The 17,830-nt window shown below is 35.4% G+C and overlaps 1 protein-coding gene across 1 annotated transcript in view; it reads left to right on the plus strand.

The window, feature by feature from the left end:
• LOC113232408 (octopamine receptor 1-like) overlaps window positions 1-17,598 on the plus strand; it is a 169,235-nt gene extending 151,637 nt beyond the window's left edge. The window contains exon 5 of the mRNA XM_026467115.1: window positions 17,014-17,598. Within this exon, the coding sequence (XP_026322900.1) occupies window positions 17,014-17,598 (585 nt within the window). The remainder of the gene's footprint in view (window positions 1-17,013) is intronic.
• The last annotated feature ends 232 nt before the right edge of the window (window positions 17,599-17,830 follow it).

The following is a 17,830-nucleotide window of genomic DNA, read 5'->3' on the forward strand; positions in this document are numbered from 1 at the left end:
GAAAGACCCATACGCTCGATTGCTACTTTGTTTTGGGATCGTAACTATAAATCTATGTTTCGTCACCTGTTACTATGCCCCATACCAAATTTGACGCCCGTACGTCGAATCTGGTAAGCATGGCATTGCACCACCCAAGCAGCATACTCATATCTAAATATATCTCTAAAAATCAAAAATATATCTATAAAATATCTAATAGAATTTAATTCGATTGAATATTTTAAGAGTTCAAATTTCCTCAAGATATCTCAAAGAAGGTTTCTAGATAATTTAAAGTAAAAGTGGGCACAACTTTATTAGTAGATCACAAGAGTGCTTTGAGAAATTAGTACTCTGGGTAGTGTTAAGAGTGATTTTTATCTTTTTTCTCAAAAAACCCTTCTAGAATGCTACAAGACCATTTGTAGAATGTAGACAGTTTTTATTTAGTCTTGTAGACAGTTTTTAGATAATTTATAGTCTACGATAGTTTTCTTAGTAATGCTATTTTAAAACCAAAATACTAAAGCGTTACAAACATAAGATGCAATTCTATTAATACTAATAGATTTCAAGTTTAATGTCTTACAAAATATAAACTGTCAAAATTGCAACATGGCGAAATTAGATATAATATTTCTGACTTTTTCGCGCAATGTTTAATCGTTTAGAAAGCGCGAATTGACGTGCGACTTTAAATACATTGTGAAAAGTAATGTAAAACCTGTCATAAAAGTTATGCGCTCGCTGAATTTTAAATATTTAAGTATAAGTTCTTAGGTTTTCGCGATTGTTACACATAGGAAATGAAACTATTTTTCCGGATTCAAATCGCGTATATCTGTTTTTCAAACAAACCGACGTTTCGGGCCTTTACAGGTCCCACGGCCACGGTTGACCTGTAAAGGGCCCGAAACATCGGTTTGTTTGAAAAAACAAATATACGCGATATAAATCCGGAAAAATAGTTTAATTTCCTATGTATAAATATAAACTTAATAAAAATACAGTTATCGATTTTCGGTTTTAAATATTTACAGAAAACTTAAATATACAAAATAACTCACAAAATAAATCATTTCCCAGACGATCTGGGCTTCTTCAAGCTAATTTCAACTAAGATTTACTTTTTAAAAAGAAAAGAAATTTTTCTCGGCTATTTCATAGTCATTCTTTAAAAATAAAAATGGCGATAAAAATTCAAAGCTTTTTTCAAAACACTATTGGGAGCATTTTGTCTATAAAAAAACTTTAGAATATGAAAAGATTATTTTTACGTGCTTTAGTGTAGTTGATCTTGTAGAAGAATATTCATTCTTAAGAAGCTTTCATAATTATCTACAAAACGCGATGTTTCTAAGCGATTTTTTCTTTTCACAGTATTACAAAATCTTTATAAGGAGTAAAAGTTACAACTTGTATGGTGATCGTGTCATGCAATAAATAACCTTGCACACGACACCCACGGTAAAAAAAAATTGAAAAAATACAATTTGTCGCAAAAAAATGTTATTCTGTATAATAATATGGAATGTGTTATATATGACAGAAAGGTGGATAAATTCCCTATCAGATAAGGTATATTTCAATGATATACTTAACTTATATTGGAAGAAATCAAATTTTCATTAGAAAATTGAGGTTATTTCTTCACGCCAACCATATTTCACACAATGATTTCACTGTATCCTATTGATAGACGGCACAATACACATACACAACTTGGAAGTACAGTAGTTTAAGCGCTCATCTCAATTGTTTTTATCACTTCAGAGTCGGCCGGCCAATCGTTTCCAACTCGGTGAATCGCCGGTTCGAGTTCTAATCGCGACTCGCGGTTGCTCTGTCAAACACCAAGTCGAGTTAACTTGAGTTGCAATTCGAGTTAGCAGTCATATTGTTTCAACTCGAGTCTCGAGTTGAAACAAATACAACTCGTCCCATTGGAGTACGTTAACAAAATTAAACTAAATGCCATCTAGCCACATATTTACAATATTTCAGTGTCGATTGCCGCTTTACTTACGCAGTTAACAAAAAAATCCTTGTTCGTCCGGAGTTACCTCCCTTAACATTTTATAGATGGCACTATATTGTATGTGAAATGGGAAACAATTATAACGTGAAATACTTTTACATATTATTTGTAGCATTTAACATTTGGTGCAAAACGCGAAATAGCTGATTGGTTTATTGATGTTAGTTGTAGTTATGTTATAAAATGATTCTACATTATAATTTTAGTTACGTTTTAATACGATTTTGACCTAATGGTGGAACGTTAGCAAAATTTTGTCTAGTGAAGCGATTTAAATTAAGATAAAATTACTTGGATTTAATTAGTTATTTTAGCGTTTATTTCATTAATAGGTTGTTGTAATATTGATATATAAAAGTAGGAGAAAGCATTATTATGAGTGTAATTTACTGTAAATAACCAGTGTAAAGTTTTGTGCAAATTGTAAATAGTAAATTGTTTAAGTATGAAGGGAAGCTCATTCAGTTATCTTCTATAACGTGTAACCACTATACGTAATAGTAACAAAACAAATGAAGCCAGTCGTAACTAACCCTAAAACACTGTAGACTATTCTATAGATAGACTATAGATGCTATACTTAGCAAGTAAGCACGCGTCAACTATTTCACGTTTCTTTCCATTCGTTACATTATCACACGACCTTGAGCTGCTACAAATTATAATTTTAGCACTTTAAATAGCGCGCTATAAAAATTTAGCACTTAGGGTCGTATTCCAGAACTCTACTCAATGCTCAAGTCAGGATCTGAGTATGATTTCAAGCACTGGAAATACGACCCTAATGGCAGGGACTTGAGTATGATTTCGAGTGCTTTAAACCATGATCAAATCTTGACTTGAACATTGAGTAGAGTTCTAGAATACGACTCTTAGCGCGCTATGCGAATATAGCAGTTAATCTCATCTCTAGACATAATATCCAACGTTCACCACCTACACCAGATCTTTTATTCTTTACTTCATCCATTTTGCATGAACTTACGTCCAATAGAGTAGAAACCCTAACTTTAGTGTTTTTTAAAATAAAATCTACTGAAGACGCGCTATGTTTGTTAATAAGTATAAACACTACAGAATGTCTATAAATGAAATATATCTAGAATAAACTTAAGAACACTAGTTTTTAGAGTATTAATAGACTTTACTGGATATGTATAGAACAATTAATAATACTAAAAATAATCAGTTGATCTACAAAATGAACTTAAAATAAGTACTATAAGAGTAAATCTTAAGAGAGATCACACTTCATTAAGTTGTTTGGTATTAAGAAGGTTTTAAAATTTTGACTTGAGTGAAATAAGTCTATAAGAACAAATTCTTTTCCCTAAAACCATTTATAGAGAACTATTATCTAAACCTATACCATATTAAGACTGTTTATAGATATAACAGTTTTGAGGCGTACAAAACTGTGCTCCTTGGGCAAGTGACACACGATCCGTTTTTTGAGCCTCAGTCAAATTGTGTGGAATCCATCGAGAGCATAGCTTTTTCACAACCAAATGTTTGTGTAATATTGATTATATTGGACTCATGCCTATGGCTAAAGATGCCCAAATCTCATGGTATGTCACATGCCTGTCTGTTTTAATCATACGGCGCATAGCATCGATATTTTTGTTGTTCACAGCAGTGGACGGGTGACCATCACGACATTCGTCACTGAGATTCATACGACCGCGTTTGAATTCTGCAAACCAGCTATAAATAGTCATCTTGCATGGTGCTTCATCGCCAAAAGCAGATTGAAGCTGAGCTGTCAATTTACAGTTAAAGTCGTAGAAAATCATACCACGAAAGTTTTCACTAGTTAAATCTACGGTGATGTAGACAACCAATTTCTAAAATGTCGCCACAATGTAAAAGCAAGTGACAGTCAGACGAAGCAAACTGTATTCTATAGCCAAAGAGTTCCATTTTCAAATGTTGTAATTATTTTTTAAATATTGTTTATGTAAGTGGCCAGTTCCGGAAACTTTTAGTGCGCCCTATGTAACTGTGCACTAAGCACGCGTTTTCCACATTTGGTTGTTGCAGATTTTGTGTTGTGGCCAACTAGTTTGTAGGTTTAAGGAAACAGTTGAAATTACTGGAACTGCTTGAGTTTCTCGACGATGGCAGGGAAACATAAACAGATCCACCGACACCGATCGCAATATCTTTGTAAACAAAGTTAGTTTTAGTTCATCTGTCCATAGTTTCGTCATTACGATACACCCGTTGCCAATGACAGAGTGTAGGTACTATACTATAGAGGTATAGTAAAATTTTATTGTACAAAGCTCAGAGTAAAATGTTTAACGTTGGCATTTATCTTTTGTCTGGTCTGAAAATCTACGAAAATGGTTTATGGTCTTTTACGAAACGAATTTTCTGAACATTCATAACGATATCGATGCAATTTAGTTCCGTGGCCGAACGGTTATCATGCCGCGCAGAGGTCCCGGGTTCGATTCCCGGATCTGGAGAAATATTTGTATGGCCTACATTTATTTATCTCGTGAGCTTGGGTGTAATTTGTGGTTGTCTATGTATGTGTCCATGGCACCCGCGACACAGGGTTTCCTTAGTGCAGGGCTATGATGAGTGTGTGCGTTATTATTATATTATTATTATTATTAATTTCTGTACACCGAATATAATAATAATATATTGTCTCGACTTATCGTTGTCTTGTCTTTTATTTGTCTTTTTGACCGACTCCAAAAAAGGAGGAGGTTCACAATTGAAGCATTGGGAACAACAAGGGTGTTCAGTACCCAAAGCCCGTTTTAATGTTATGGCATCAAAACATGTAAATCTTGTGACAAAAACTCGTTTCGATCTCCCTTCTAGACGGTGGTCCCTTCTAGGTGCAAGTTTCATTCATTTAGAAGGCTGTTGCGTGGATTATAAATGTGTGTTTGAATTTCGGACACGTTACCACTTGCAGTTTGTAAAAACTTATTTTTAATGTAAAAAAAATGTTTGAAACGAGCGACTTCATCCTCAACATGGAGCATCTAGGAGGCCAGTGAGACCTGCTTAAGATGATTCTGTCGGTTCATTTCAATCCAGCGAATGTAATGAATGATTAAAAATACGTTTATTTTTTTACCAATGTAACTTTTAAATAAGACTAATTCATAATATCTTTCCATAAAAACCAATAATAAAACGAACGCCCCATTAATTTACCGGTTTGGTGCAACAAGGGCGGATAATACAAGGAAAAAAATATTTTCAAATGTTTCTAATCGTTTTAAAATAAGAATAACATTGAATCTTTTAGCTAAATCATAGGACAAATGAATAATTAAGTATTTATAAGTCATATTAAGTCATATTATAAATATTAATAAGAAAAAAAAATTCTGAGTGTTCGATTTTTGTATTAATAATTATAACAAACTAGTGGAGTAATTTCAGATAAAAATAATTGAATATGATTTCAATAAAAATTTTATTATAATGAATAGCGACATCAATAGCCGGGGCTGGTAGCTGTAAAGATATCTAATGAGTGATAAATATCATATATTTCTCATAGATGGCGCTACGACGTCGTTGAAAAACCAAATACAAAGCTACGACGCAAGCATAGAAAAATTCGTTATGTCGGGTGGTTCGTTCCGTGGCTTAGTTGGTATAGCGTCTGATACGGTATGCTAGAAGACGTCGGGTCGAATCCGGCCGGATCGAAGGAGTTTTTTCTGAGTGTTCGATCTTTGTATTATAATAAACTAGATAATTATAATAAACTAGAGGAGTAAATTCATATAAAAATATAAGACGTTAAAACTTTATTTTAAATTTTCTCTAATCTCACTTTTACGTGTTACGCGATTGCTCCGACATTCGAGGACCGATTTCGATAATTTTTGTTTTTTTTTTTGGTAATGAGGTAGGTACCTCAGTAGTGATCCCATTCAAATTTGAAGAAAATAATCTTTTCCTAAGGTTGACAAATTAGGGGATGAATCCGACTTATTTCATTTCACCCGCTTTCCGTTGATTGATTTCAATAAAACTTGGCAAATTGATGTAATTCCACATACTTTTGAAGTCAGTTGTTTTGTAATAAAGAAGTTATTAATATCATATTAGATCCGACTGTAGCTTTGATCCTTTCCAGATAGAGAATGACGCACCTTGCGATGACCTCGTGGCAAACCCGCTGGGAGACGAATCTACTATCTCATACAATTTTTATTGTGGGTCGAAATACACTAAGGTCTGTCAGCTGCTAAATCACGTAAAAAATGCAAAAGGTTCACTGGATGCGGTTTTTCCAAAGTTTCTGTAATAATTCACTACTCCTAGAAACGACTTTAGTTCTATGACGTTTCATGGCGTTTAGGCAGTGACTATAGCTTTTATAGAATGTTGATATTTTGGCAAAGTTTAATAAAAAAAAATGAGCCAGACAACCACATCAATTGCCTGGTCTCAAACTAGGAAATTCCCTGTACCAGAACAATGAAATTTACTCCAAGGCACTTCCCAGAACACCCAATCTAGGACCAATTTAGAAAATCTCGTTTCCAATTTGGTTCTACCGGGAATCGAACCCGCGGTCCCCTCATCCAGCGCTCACAGTACAAACCGTTGCCCCACCAAGGTCGTCAAAACTAGAGAATTAGTTTCTTTAGTAATTAAGTATGGTTACATATGATAAAATGATAACAAAAATAAAATAAACACATTACAAAACACTATATTTTTAAATGTTACGCAAATGGTCTCCACACTCATGGTCTCCAGGTCTCCATTGGAGGACACCTTGTCACGCTGACTTACAGTAAAGCCGGATAAATGACAAAGGTGATGTCGTTACATTTTTTGAATCCATTTTCAATCCTATATAAAATACAGGGGGCCTAAAAAGGTCACATTGGCAGAATCATAACACGATTATAATTGACAATACATAAAATGAATTTTCAAACAAAACAAAAAACCCAATTGTTCCAACCGTAACATAGAGGTCTCCATAGAACACTGTTCAATAGATGACAATTCATAATATGAATTGTCAAATAATCATTATGATTCTGCCAATATGGTCTTTTTAGCCCTGCAGGACCCCGGTTCAGAACTCTTCGATATCTTAACCGAATCATTCGATTGGATATCGTTCTCGAATCGAATGGCGCTTTCCGAGCTACTCAGAACATTCGAGTTAAAACGTTGGATTCAGATTCGGATACGATACCGTTATACAACAACGTTTACGGAGTTAGTCGGCGAATATGGATTATAAAAAGGATGAAATGCTTTTATTTACATTTTTAAGACTTTAAAGACCTAAAATATAAAATCCAGACTATTTAAAATAATAAGAGATTTCCATATTACATTCTTGCTTTGTAAACAATAGGACGTTCGGTAACTTTCATTCGATAACTGTGTCCTGAATAATGTTTGTAGCCTTTGCCGGTCAAGAGGTACGAGCAACCATACGGGTGTGACGTCATTCCGGTTCGGTTTCGAATACGACAGTTTGACGTTCGATTCGGTTATTGTGAATAAAAATGAAAAGAAATCGTACGATATCTCATCGAATAGGTCGACAACAGAGTTATCGTGAGGTTCTGAATCGACCTGCAGGTCATTGAAATCGTTTGATTTTACTTTTGTAATCCATCTTGTTCCAACTTTGTTGACTTTATCGTTCCGTTACTTGGTATCATAAAATAGAATGCAACTGTGTTTTCAAATTCAAATAGAGCATATTTGTATTTTCAAATGTAGTAAATAAAATTAAATTTCGAAAGAAAATCTTTATTTAAAAAGTACGGGTCGTTAAAACTAACGACATACGCTTCTATATTATGACTTTAACCTCAAAGGTAAAGGCAAGACCCAAAGTTTTACTACCTTCGTAACTTAGTATGGTATTCGTTGGTATTAACGTCGTTAGCTTGAAAATTATTGTCACTTCAACTCACCACTAGACGTCGAAGTATTACTAATGGCGTCATGCTTACCATTATCGTTAGCTTCATTCAATTCAACTTCGATTCCGACGCTGATGATGTCGTGACATATAACAAGTATATGTTATATGTACGTAAACTATTATTTAGATTTTTTCACTTGATATCTTTTTTCTTTTTTTCTTGGCTTTACGCGGTTAGCGTTTACCTTTATTTTTAACACGAGAAATCTTATAACATAAAAAGGAAATATAGAAACGAGATTTGGTATGTAGAGATAAAGGGAAAAAGGGAACAAGCGAGGAGCTTTGATATATAAATAAATGATATACAAATAGTACAACCATAGGATTCCCCATTGAGAATGTATACCTACCGCTAAATGTAAAATAAAATATATATTATATGAGGTTTGATTTGAGGAGGAGTCCATTAATTATCTGTAAAAGTACTTCAGTATATCCTGGGCCCCAAATATGCTCATTTTTAATAATTTCAATCGATTTATTACGTCTACAGAGTGTCAGTGGCACATATATAACAATAAATACAGTAGAAGTGGTTAGTTAGCGTTTGACGCATGCCAACTATAGGTCTCGAAAGACCTATTTGAGCTCAGTCTGCCATTATCGCTTTGTATGGTAAGGTTGTGTCATTCTTTCGCGAAAATTCTCTAAAATCGTAGAAAAATACTTTATTGTGCTGTTTTGGAGTGTAAAAATGATAACTTCACCAAAAACATTACCCGTAGTAGTATTTCAAATCATTGGAAACTATTATTTTAAGAAAATTTTCAATTTTCTGATCATCTATCCGTTCAGATGTTAATCGTTCGTAGTAGTCCAGCTACTAGCCGCAAGATGGCAGCACAAGTCACTAGACTTGTCAGTGGCTAGCCATTGCGTATTATGCAACCGCCATTGTAATTTTTTGGTATTCTGCTCTTCAAAATACATATAATTTGAAGCTTAACATGTTAATTGCCATTCACGCGTTATCGCGTGGACGTCGCTACCAAGTTTCTGAGCGGAACAATATAGCGGCCACAGCGAAACGGCGCGTAATATTTATATTGGACACTAGGGAAAGTATCGACTTTCGTGTAGTGAGGATGGCCACCAGCCACTATCTCATAATAAATAATAAACGTATATAAATGATATATTAACTTAAATTGAGCGCAATAAAAACTAAAGAAAGGTGTGACCACCACACATCATTTCAATATTTGGCCTGGCAATGAACGTGTTAAAACAGTAATTTCCACGGTAGTTTTAGTAAAGCAACATCGATCGTTAGTGATTGAATGAAGGAATGCCATCAGTGCCATTCCATTGACATTCTACAGAGACTCAACTGCCATTGCAACTAGATTTTAGCAGAACACCAAAATATTGTCATAATTATAATATAATCTGAATAGAATCACAATGGCCAGTTTCAAAAAATTAGTTTTCTCGTCTTGTGACTTGGTATCATGAAAACATACACTTGTGTTTATAGGTTTACACGCAGTAGATTGGCCTGTGAGGTGGACTATACACTGTCCTTAGAAAAAAACATTGTAACATGTAGTAGTGTGTGAAGTAAATGAAGTGAGTTGCACGAAAGGAGTCTCCACGTGCATCCTGGGCAACGATCTTACTCTGTAAACGAGTACCCTACGCTGATTGGCAAATTTTTAGAGCGGTTACACACGGCGACGTTTAGATGCGATGCAGTCACCTATCTTTACACACGCGCGCGATTGCATCGATACAAACGCGCGATTGCATCGCTACACTTGGGAATTATAACGTTTGCATCGCTGGTAAAAGTCGCAGTATGTAACACACGACGATGGCAAGCATTACAGTGTATGCCATCGTTACTATAAGAACAACAATATTGGAATTTACAATCAAAAGTATTTAAAAATTTACGAATCGTATATTGTAACTTGTACCGAATAAAACGTTCAAATTGAAAGATTCAGAATTTTTTAAATAATATCAAGTGACGGGACGACCATGACGTGCACGTAGTGGTTAACGACACGCCTACCTATAACACCTGCAATGCCTCTCAGGGCTTCAAATTGCAAAGACTTGAACGGTACTGCCACAGTGCTGTGGCAGTACCGTCACACTGAGGTATAAACTGACAAGTTTCATTTGCCTGTATTTATAAGCACCTCCTAAAACTGGAATGCAGTATGCTTGGTGGTAGAAATGTAAATGGTGGAAGCACTTCCGTACAATATTGCCACGTTTTACAATAGATTTACATAAAACAATTTCTTTTGCAAGGTTATTTTATTGTACAATTATTTGCATAGTCATCTTAAAAATTCGTCTCGTAGCAAATTGAAAACTATCATATAGTATCCTAGCTTAATGTTGCTACGACATAAAATAAATATCTTAACCCGTCACGTCTTAGGCGATTAACACACTGCACCGCGTGCCGCGATGGAGCGCGGAGCTGCGTTTAGTAACGTTGTAAAAACACGCGCCGTCGAACACACTGACAACGCTTCTCCGCGTGCGGTTTTACCGCGAAGTTGAATGTTGTCTTCGGTGTCTTTTTATTTGAGCAAACAAAAACAATCGACCGTATATCTGCAGCGTCCTGAATGAGTTCTGTATTATTAACCATTCTTGTTAAAGAAGGATCTCAGCTACATGTGCAATCACTACGGCGATCAACTACGAAGCGAGTACTTTGAGTGGCGTGGGGCCGCTAGACCGCTGCCCCCGCGCAGATTAAACTACGCATTGACGCAGATCTGCATCTCCGCTACCGCGCGCCTGATTCCGCGTCTCGCGCACCGTCGCGGGACGCGGTGCAGTGTGTTAATCGCCTTAGAGACACACATTGTCACCAATGATATTGGTACTTTAACGTCCTAGAGATACACAGTATTTCTAATGTGTAACTGTGTTTTCGTCCATCATTTGGAAAAATGTTTAGTTTTATAAAAATTAAAATAAATTATCAAGTTCGTGTTAGGGATACCCCGTGTCTCTAGGATACGTAACGGGTTAATAATAGAAACAAATAATGCCCCACGTTCCTAATTACGTTTTTACAACATCTGTACTTGCCGTAATGTTTTTATTTGCTTCAACACGTCTTGTGAAAAATTTGTTTTTCGACATCCTACCAACATCAGAAATATTGATGGTTAAAGTTAGTGATGGGAGGTTGCTCCATCCCTTTTTAGCAAAACAATCATTAGTAAGTACGGCGCCATTAAGGCGATGACGTCACAAACAAGAATTGGCTTTTCATTGTAACTCCTGTTTTTTTAACGCTTGCGGCATTTTTATTGTTCAGTCAAATTCAATGCTATTTTCATATTCCAACTTTTTTTTATGACACCAAGTGACGGAACGAACAAGTCGTGCACGTGGTAGTCAGCGACATGCCTGTCCATAATAATTGCAGTGCCACTCAGAGCTTTAAATTACAAAGATTTTAATGGCACTGCCACTGCGCCCGTTACCGTGAGACATACATAAGTTGACAAGTCCCCTATGCCTGTAATTTGAACAGCATCCTTACATTTCCAAACCGAAACACACGTTACTACTGCTTGGCGTCAGAAATAGGTAAGGTGGCAGTACTTCCCTGGACGAACTCTTTCACAAGGACCTTTACTGCTACTTAAAAAAAAACATATTCCAACTATCGAGTTCTCAGGTTTTCGCGATTGTTACACATAGGAAATGAAACTATTTTTCCGAATTTAAATCGCGTATATTTGTTTTTTCAAACAAACCAACGTTTCTACCCAAGATGCTGCGAGAGGCCATTGAAATTAAAAAAAAGAAACATCCTAGTTTCAACAGGGAAGTCGGTTTCTTCGCAACATCAGTTTGGGATCCAGTATTTTCTCTGATGGAAAATTACAAACAGACATAAGATTGCAGTACTAATTAATATGTTTTAATCTGTTCTAATCTCTATTATTAACTAATAATAAATTTAACTTAATAAAAATTCATATCGTTAAAATAAAATAATTTATAAAACATAATGTAACGTAAATTGAAATGTTTCTGTATAAAATTTTAAAATAAGGTATTTAATTATTAACTTTTGTAACTATAATGAAAATATAGGGCGGTTTGCATTAATATTAGACATAACTGGTTGATGACTGTACCACCTCAGTCAACCGTGACCTGTAAAGGGCACGAAATGTTGGTTTGTTTGGAAAAACAAATATACGCGATTTAAACCTGGAAAAATAGTTTCATTTCCTATATTCCAACTACTTTGTTATGCGTAATATTTGATACTTGTTATATGTACTATAAATTTTCAATTCGTTATCGAAACGAATGTTTTAAAAATCGCTACCCAAAAGCGTGCATTAACCATTTCGTTACCTCGCAAAGATAAGAAGATCACAAAATAATTTCTTTTATGTCTTGATAAACTTCTTGATAGATTAATTTTGTCTATATCTTAACTTTAGCTAAAATAATCCAATAGCTATAAATAGAATACTAAAACACACCAGACAAATATTAACTACTGATGGTATCCACGAAAACAATAATACTATGAACACTGCAAAAATAAAGTCTTGTGATTTACACGTGTCCCACGGCTATGCCACACGGAGGGAAAGTACCTTAAATACCGTAGATAGAACATTTTACTTATAGAATACTTAATTTTGATTTTAAAAAGAATTCGAACTGCATTCAAAGGTTTTTATCGGGCATCGAACCCGCTAAATGTGAAAAAAAAAAACACCTGTAAAATTTTACTATACTGATCGGAAGCCTCAGGCATAAGGATTGTTTTCTTCTAAATAATATAGCATCTTAAATAAAAGAAAGACCATGAAATATAACATTTAATTTGAAATTTGTTTAACAAAATGCCTTTTCTCTGATTTTGACGCGCTTACAACAACTGAAATTATCATTTCTAATTACTAATCAGTACAAACTTTCTACTTATTACTTTGAACATTCACAATGAAAAGATAAATAAGTCAAGTGTAGTAGTGGAGTAGTGGAGGTCCATTGTCTCTACCTATCCCGGTGGAAGACAGGGGTAATGATATGTGGTACCTATGATATGGGTAAACAGATATACAGTGCACCGAATAGGAGGTACTGTACAGACAAAGAACCTTACTTCCTTTGTTGCAAACCACACGCAATAACAACATAAACGCTAGGATAGTGGTTTTGTAATTACGAGGCAAATACTATAACACCCAGGTTTTAACAATTTTGTCAGGTTATGTTTTTTTGCATTACACCTTTAGCTTTTCTCATTTCGGTAGAACGTTTTTAGAAATCCTTAATGTTTTAAATTTTTATTGAATTGATATTCAATTATTTTTTATGAAATTACTCCACTAGTTTGTTATAATTATTAATACAAAGATCGAACACTCAGAAAAAATTCCTTCGATCCGGCCGGATTCGAACGGACGTTTTCTAGCTGAACTTGCCAGACGCTATACCAACTAAGCCTAATCTTTAATGTTGTTTTTCTACCGTTATTAAACGTAGAATGCCAATGCAAGTCGGCTTTAACTAAAAAGAAATAGAGACTTTTTTTAACCATATTTTTCATTCATCCACTCTCTCATACTAGCGAATTAGATAAATTTATTAATTTTGAACTTTAGACAGTCAGATACAAATATCGAACAAGCACAAAAAATAAAAATTCAGTTGTAGACAATTAGGCACAAATAACTCTTGGATAAAGAAAATAAACAATTTGAGTAATCATTTATTTATTTAATAATATTAAATGAGACGAAGAAGTCGTGCGTCTGATGGTAAGCTACACGCCTGTCCATAATAGTTTCAGTGCCACTCAAAGCTTGAAATCGCAAAGATCTGAGGGGCACTGCCACTGCGCCCGTCACACTGAGACATAAGTTGACAAGTCCCATGTGCCTGAAATATTACCAGCACCCTTACCCTATAAAACGGGAACACGGTAATGCCGATATTACTGCTTGGCGGCAGAAATAGGTAAGGTGGCAGTGCTTCCCTGGACGAACTCTTTTACATGAAACTCTACTGCTATTCTATTACACTGATACAAACTTTCACGATTTTCACACATTATTTGATTTTTGAATTCGGGACTTAATCGTGCATAAAAACATATTTTATTTATCTCGACATTTTGGACGTACGAATGGTCTTCATTATTTATTTGTGCACTACCAACACACAACATTCACGATAATGGCGTAAATACGGATTTGTACAGTATTTTTCTAGTACTGTACCGATTTTATCCGTTATTCCTTTTATTTAAGTCATGAACGCTGGTTGCCTTAAAACGTCAGGACGATTCCCTTCAGCTTTCTGCCGGGGTTACCGTCTGTTCACTCTGTATTCGGTCCACTACATAATAATTTAAATTAAAAAAAATCGCAAATACACAGAACAGATATAATATAAATAAATATTAGACAACATTACATACGTTCGTTGCTCTGATCCCAAAGTAAGTAGCTAAAGCACTTATGTTAAGGAAATCGGAAACAACGACGGTACCTCAACACCCAGTACCCGAGACAATATAGAAAAGTTAGTTTTCTACACTGACCCGGTTGGGGATCGAACCCGGGATCTCAAAGATGGCGACACCATGACAATCGGTGTGCAAGCCACTCGACCACAGGGTCCGTCAAATATAAGTACAAGTTACTTTGTTAAGAGTATCTACAACATCTTTTTTCGCTTAATGGCATAAAAGTCATATGTTCGCGCCTCGGCGAACATGCCGGACGCACTGCAGTGCCATAGCAGTTCCAGCAGCATCCAGAAGATGTTACTGTTCTATACTCTTAGTGCCTTGTATGTACGCTGTGTATATCTAATTCATAGACTGCTCGAGCACATTGACTGACAAAAAGCTTTAAAAATAGCACCTCTGTATATATCTTTATGTCTAAAACAAGTAAGACAATCATCTAGGAGCTTGGCTGTCGCGTGTTGAAGAAGGGGAGAACTATAGAACAAGTGTTTCTACAGTGGGACCTCTGTAGGGTGGACCATTTGGCAAGTCTCTGGTAGTTTTTGTGGTTTTATACTATTTACGATTTCGCGCGTTATCAAAGTTGCTAACGCTTGTTAAATGTACAGGAGAAGACAAAATACACTTTATAGGCAAAACAATCTAAGACAGAATTAATTTACCAATTATAATTAAAATAATACGAAATGAAAATATTAATGACGGATCTTCCTATACTTTCATTCTCCGTCCGACATCATCCGAAACAAACTACGTCATGATGCGAATGAAGCTTCATACTAGACATTTTTTTTAATTAGGTCGAGTATTACTTAAATGACGGTAATTGTTTCGGACGAATGTCGGACAGAGAACGAGAGTAAACCCCCTAAAATGATGTCAATACTTTCATAATATAGTAATATAAACAGAGCACAGAGCGTGGCTTATATGCCTAGATAACCTCCTAATAGATGCCGCCAGTTGAAAATTTTGTACTGAACCGAGCTCACCGAATTCGGGGGAAGGCAAGAGACGCGGGGAATGCAATTAAGACGTTCTGATTCGCTAGGTCAAGGTCGAACTAGAAGTGCACTCAAATTGCAAAATTACAGTTAGTGATGGGCAACATTTACCAGTCTGTATCCAATTAGTCAATAAAAACGATAATATTGTAACACAAATTAAATTCTTCCATGCTGATCTAGAAGCAAAAGAAAAGCATGGAATATATCAGCTGCTTATGATTCCGCGCAAATCGTAAAAGCCGACTGAGGGCCTGGGTTTTAGTGGTGTTCTATATGTAGGCGACATACTGGCAACCTGTCACTATTTAGTGCACTAAGTTATACTAAAATTTAAAAAAAAAGTTTACTAATCGTGACTAAAGTGTGTCTTACTTAAAGCACTGCCTGCCCCTATGGGAGACAGGCGGGATGGTAGTATGTATGTAAATTATTGAACGACTTACGACAGCAAGATGATATTTAGGGTCGTATTCTAGACCTCCACTCAATACTCAAGTCAGGACGTGAGTATTGCTGTGAGCACTGAAAATCACACTCAAGTCCTTGCCATTAGGGTCGTATTTCCAGTGCTTGAAATCATACTTAAGTCTGCTCAAATCCTGACTTGAGCATTGAGTAGAGTTCTAGAATACGACCCTTAGATACAGAAAAATTTTTGGAATTGTAAAGGAATTGTAAGAAAACAAGGTACTTAAGTATTATAAGTTGTCGTATTTACAAAATCATAACTAATGAAATTAATTATGGCGTTAAGTATATACAATGTAAGGTGATAAAACATGAATTTTACTAATTTTACTTTCAAGGTCCCCATACTAAACGTTAACCTTGGTTGGCTCCAACGGTTTGGAATGTGCACGCAGGATGATTCGATCCCTAATAGGACCAATTCGGAAAACAATAATAATAATATGCTAGATAACTACTCTAATCACCTGGTCTTGAACTATAGTGAACCCTGTATTATGCGTACCAGAGCAATGGGATCAACACTGGGTCACTAGCCAGACTACCAAGACCAGAACAATATATTAAAGATCATTTCCCAAATTGGTCCTACAGGGAATCGAACACAATGCCAACGGATGGACAACAACTGGAGGCAGTGCCATTTCTCTGATACTTTTCCCAAGTCGAAATCGAAATTCCTAAGTTCGAGAGCGCTACTGGTTTTCTGGCACTTTATTATTATTATTATTATACTAAAATCTGTGCAACAGAAAAGTCTGTATGTAAGGTCTATCTGTGGGTAAGGAATATCTTAGAAGGAAGGTCTTGTAAGGACAACTAAACGCGGTTTACCATTCAATTTGGCTGTGTACAGAAACATAAAATAAAACGTTTGGTATTGTAAATTTTCATGGACTGCGGTTACCTCTTCTAATGAAGATGCACGTATGAGTTTACCGGTTGGGTGTTCAAACCGTAAACGTAATTATAGCAACATTCTCAAGCACTATTCAATAATGTTATATTTAAGTCTCTTCTTTAGAGTCTTGTCCTGTTTAGTCATGTGAATAATAGATAACATGGTTCAATTTTGTTACAGAAAAGAAAACTGTCCTGCATCCGAACAGAATCAGACTCAGGTTCGGACAAGCTGTCACTCCGTCAAAACGCGTCAAAACAAACATCAAGAAACTCGGCTCTGCAAAGCGAATGTTCTTCACAAGGCGACCACAAATGCCCGTGTTGTTTTCGAGCAGAAAAAAAGAGCAGATTATCCAAACAATTTCGTAGCAGCAAAGAAAAGGAATCCAGATTCTATAATGAAGTAACATTTAAAACAAACTTCAAGTACAAGAGCAGTGGACGACATAGGACACATTCTGTAAAGGATCATAATATAGAAAACAACAGAGTATCATCTTTACGCAGAGAGACAAAAACCGCGCAAACTTTAAGTTTAGTTGTAGGTGGCTTTGTGGCTTGCTGGCTACCATTTTTTGTATACTATTTACTAACACCATTTATTCCAAATAATTACGTAAACCCAGTTCTAATGTACATATTAACATGGCTAGGTTGGTTTAATTCAGCAATAAATCCTTTTATCTATGCATTTTATTCGCCAGATTTTAGAGTAGCGTTTTGGAGGTTAACTATAAGACGGTGTCAGAAAAATAAACGTTAATTAGTGCTCATTAAAGTAGTAAACTATGTAGGTAGGCTTTCAAAGAATTAACTTCTAATAAGTATATTGTAATTATAAGATAAGCTCAAATTAAGTTTTATCATAGAAAGCTATTATAAAAATTTTGTTCATGGTATATCGATTTTGTGACTCTACATTTTCGGAAAATACAGTCGCGTTCGCGTTTATATTCAGTTTTTTTGCCAGAGATCCACTTTGAGAAATATATGAT

Source organism: Hyposmocoma kahamanoa, unplaced genomic scaffold (genome assembly GCF_003589595.1).
Source record: "Hyposmocoma kahamanoa isolate Upper Pololo Valley unplaced genomic scaffold, ASM358959v1 76, whole genome shotgun sequence".
Lineage (NCBI taxonomy): Eukaryota > Metazoa > Arthropoda > Insecta > Lepidoptera > Cosmopterigidae > Hyposmocoma > Hyposmocoma kahamanoa.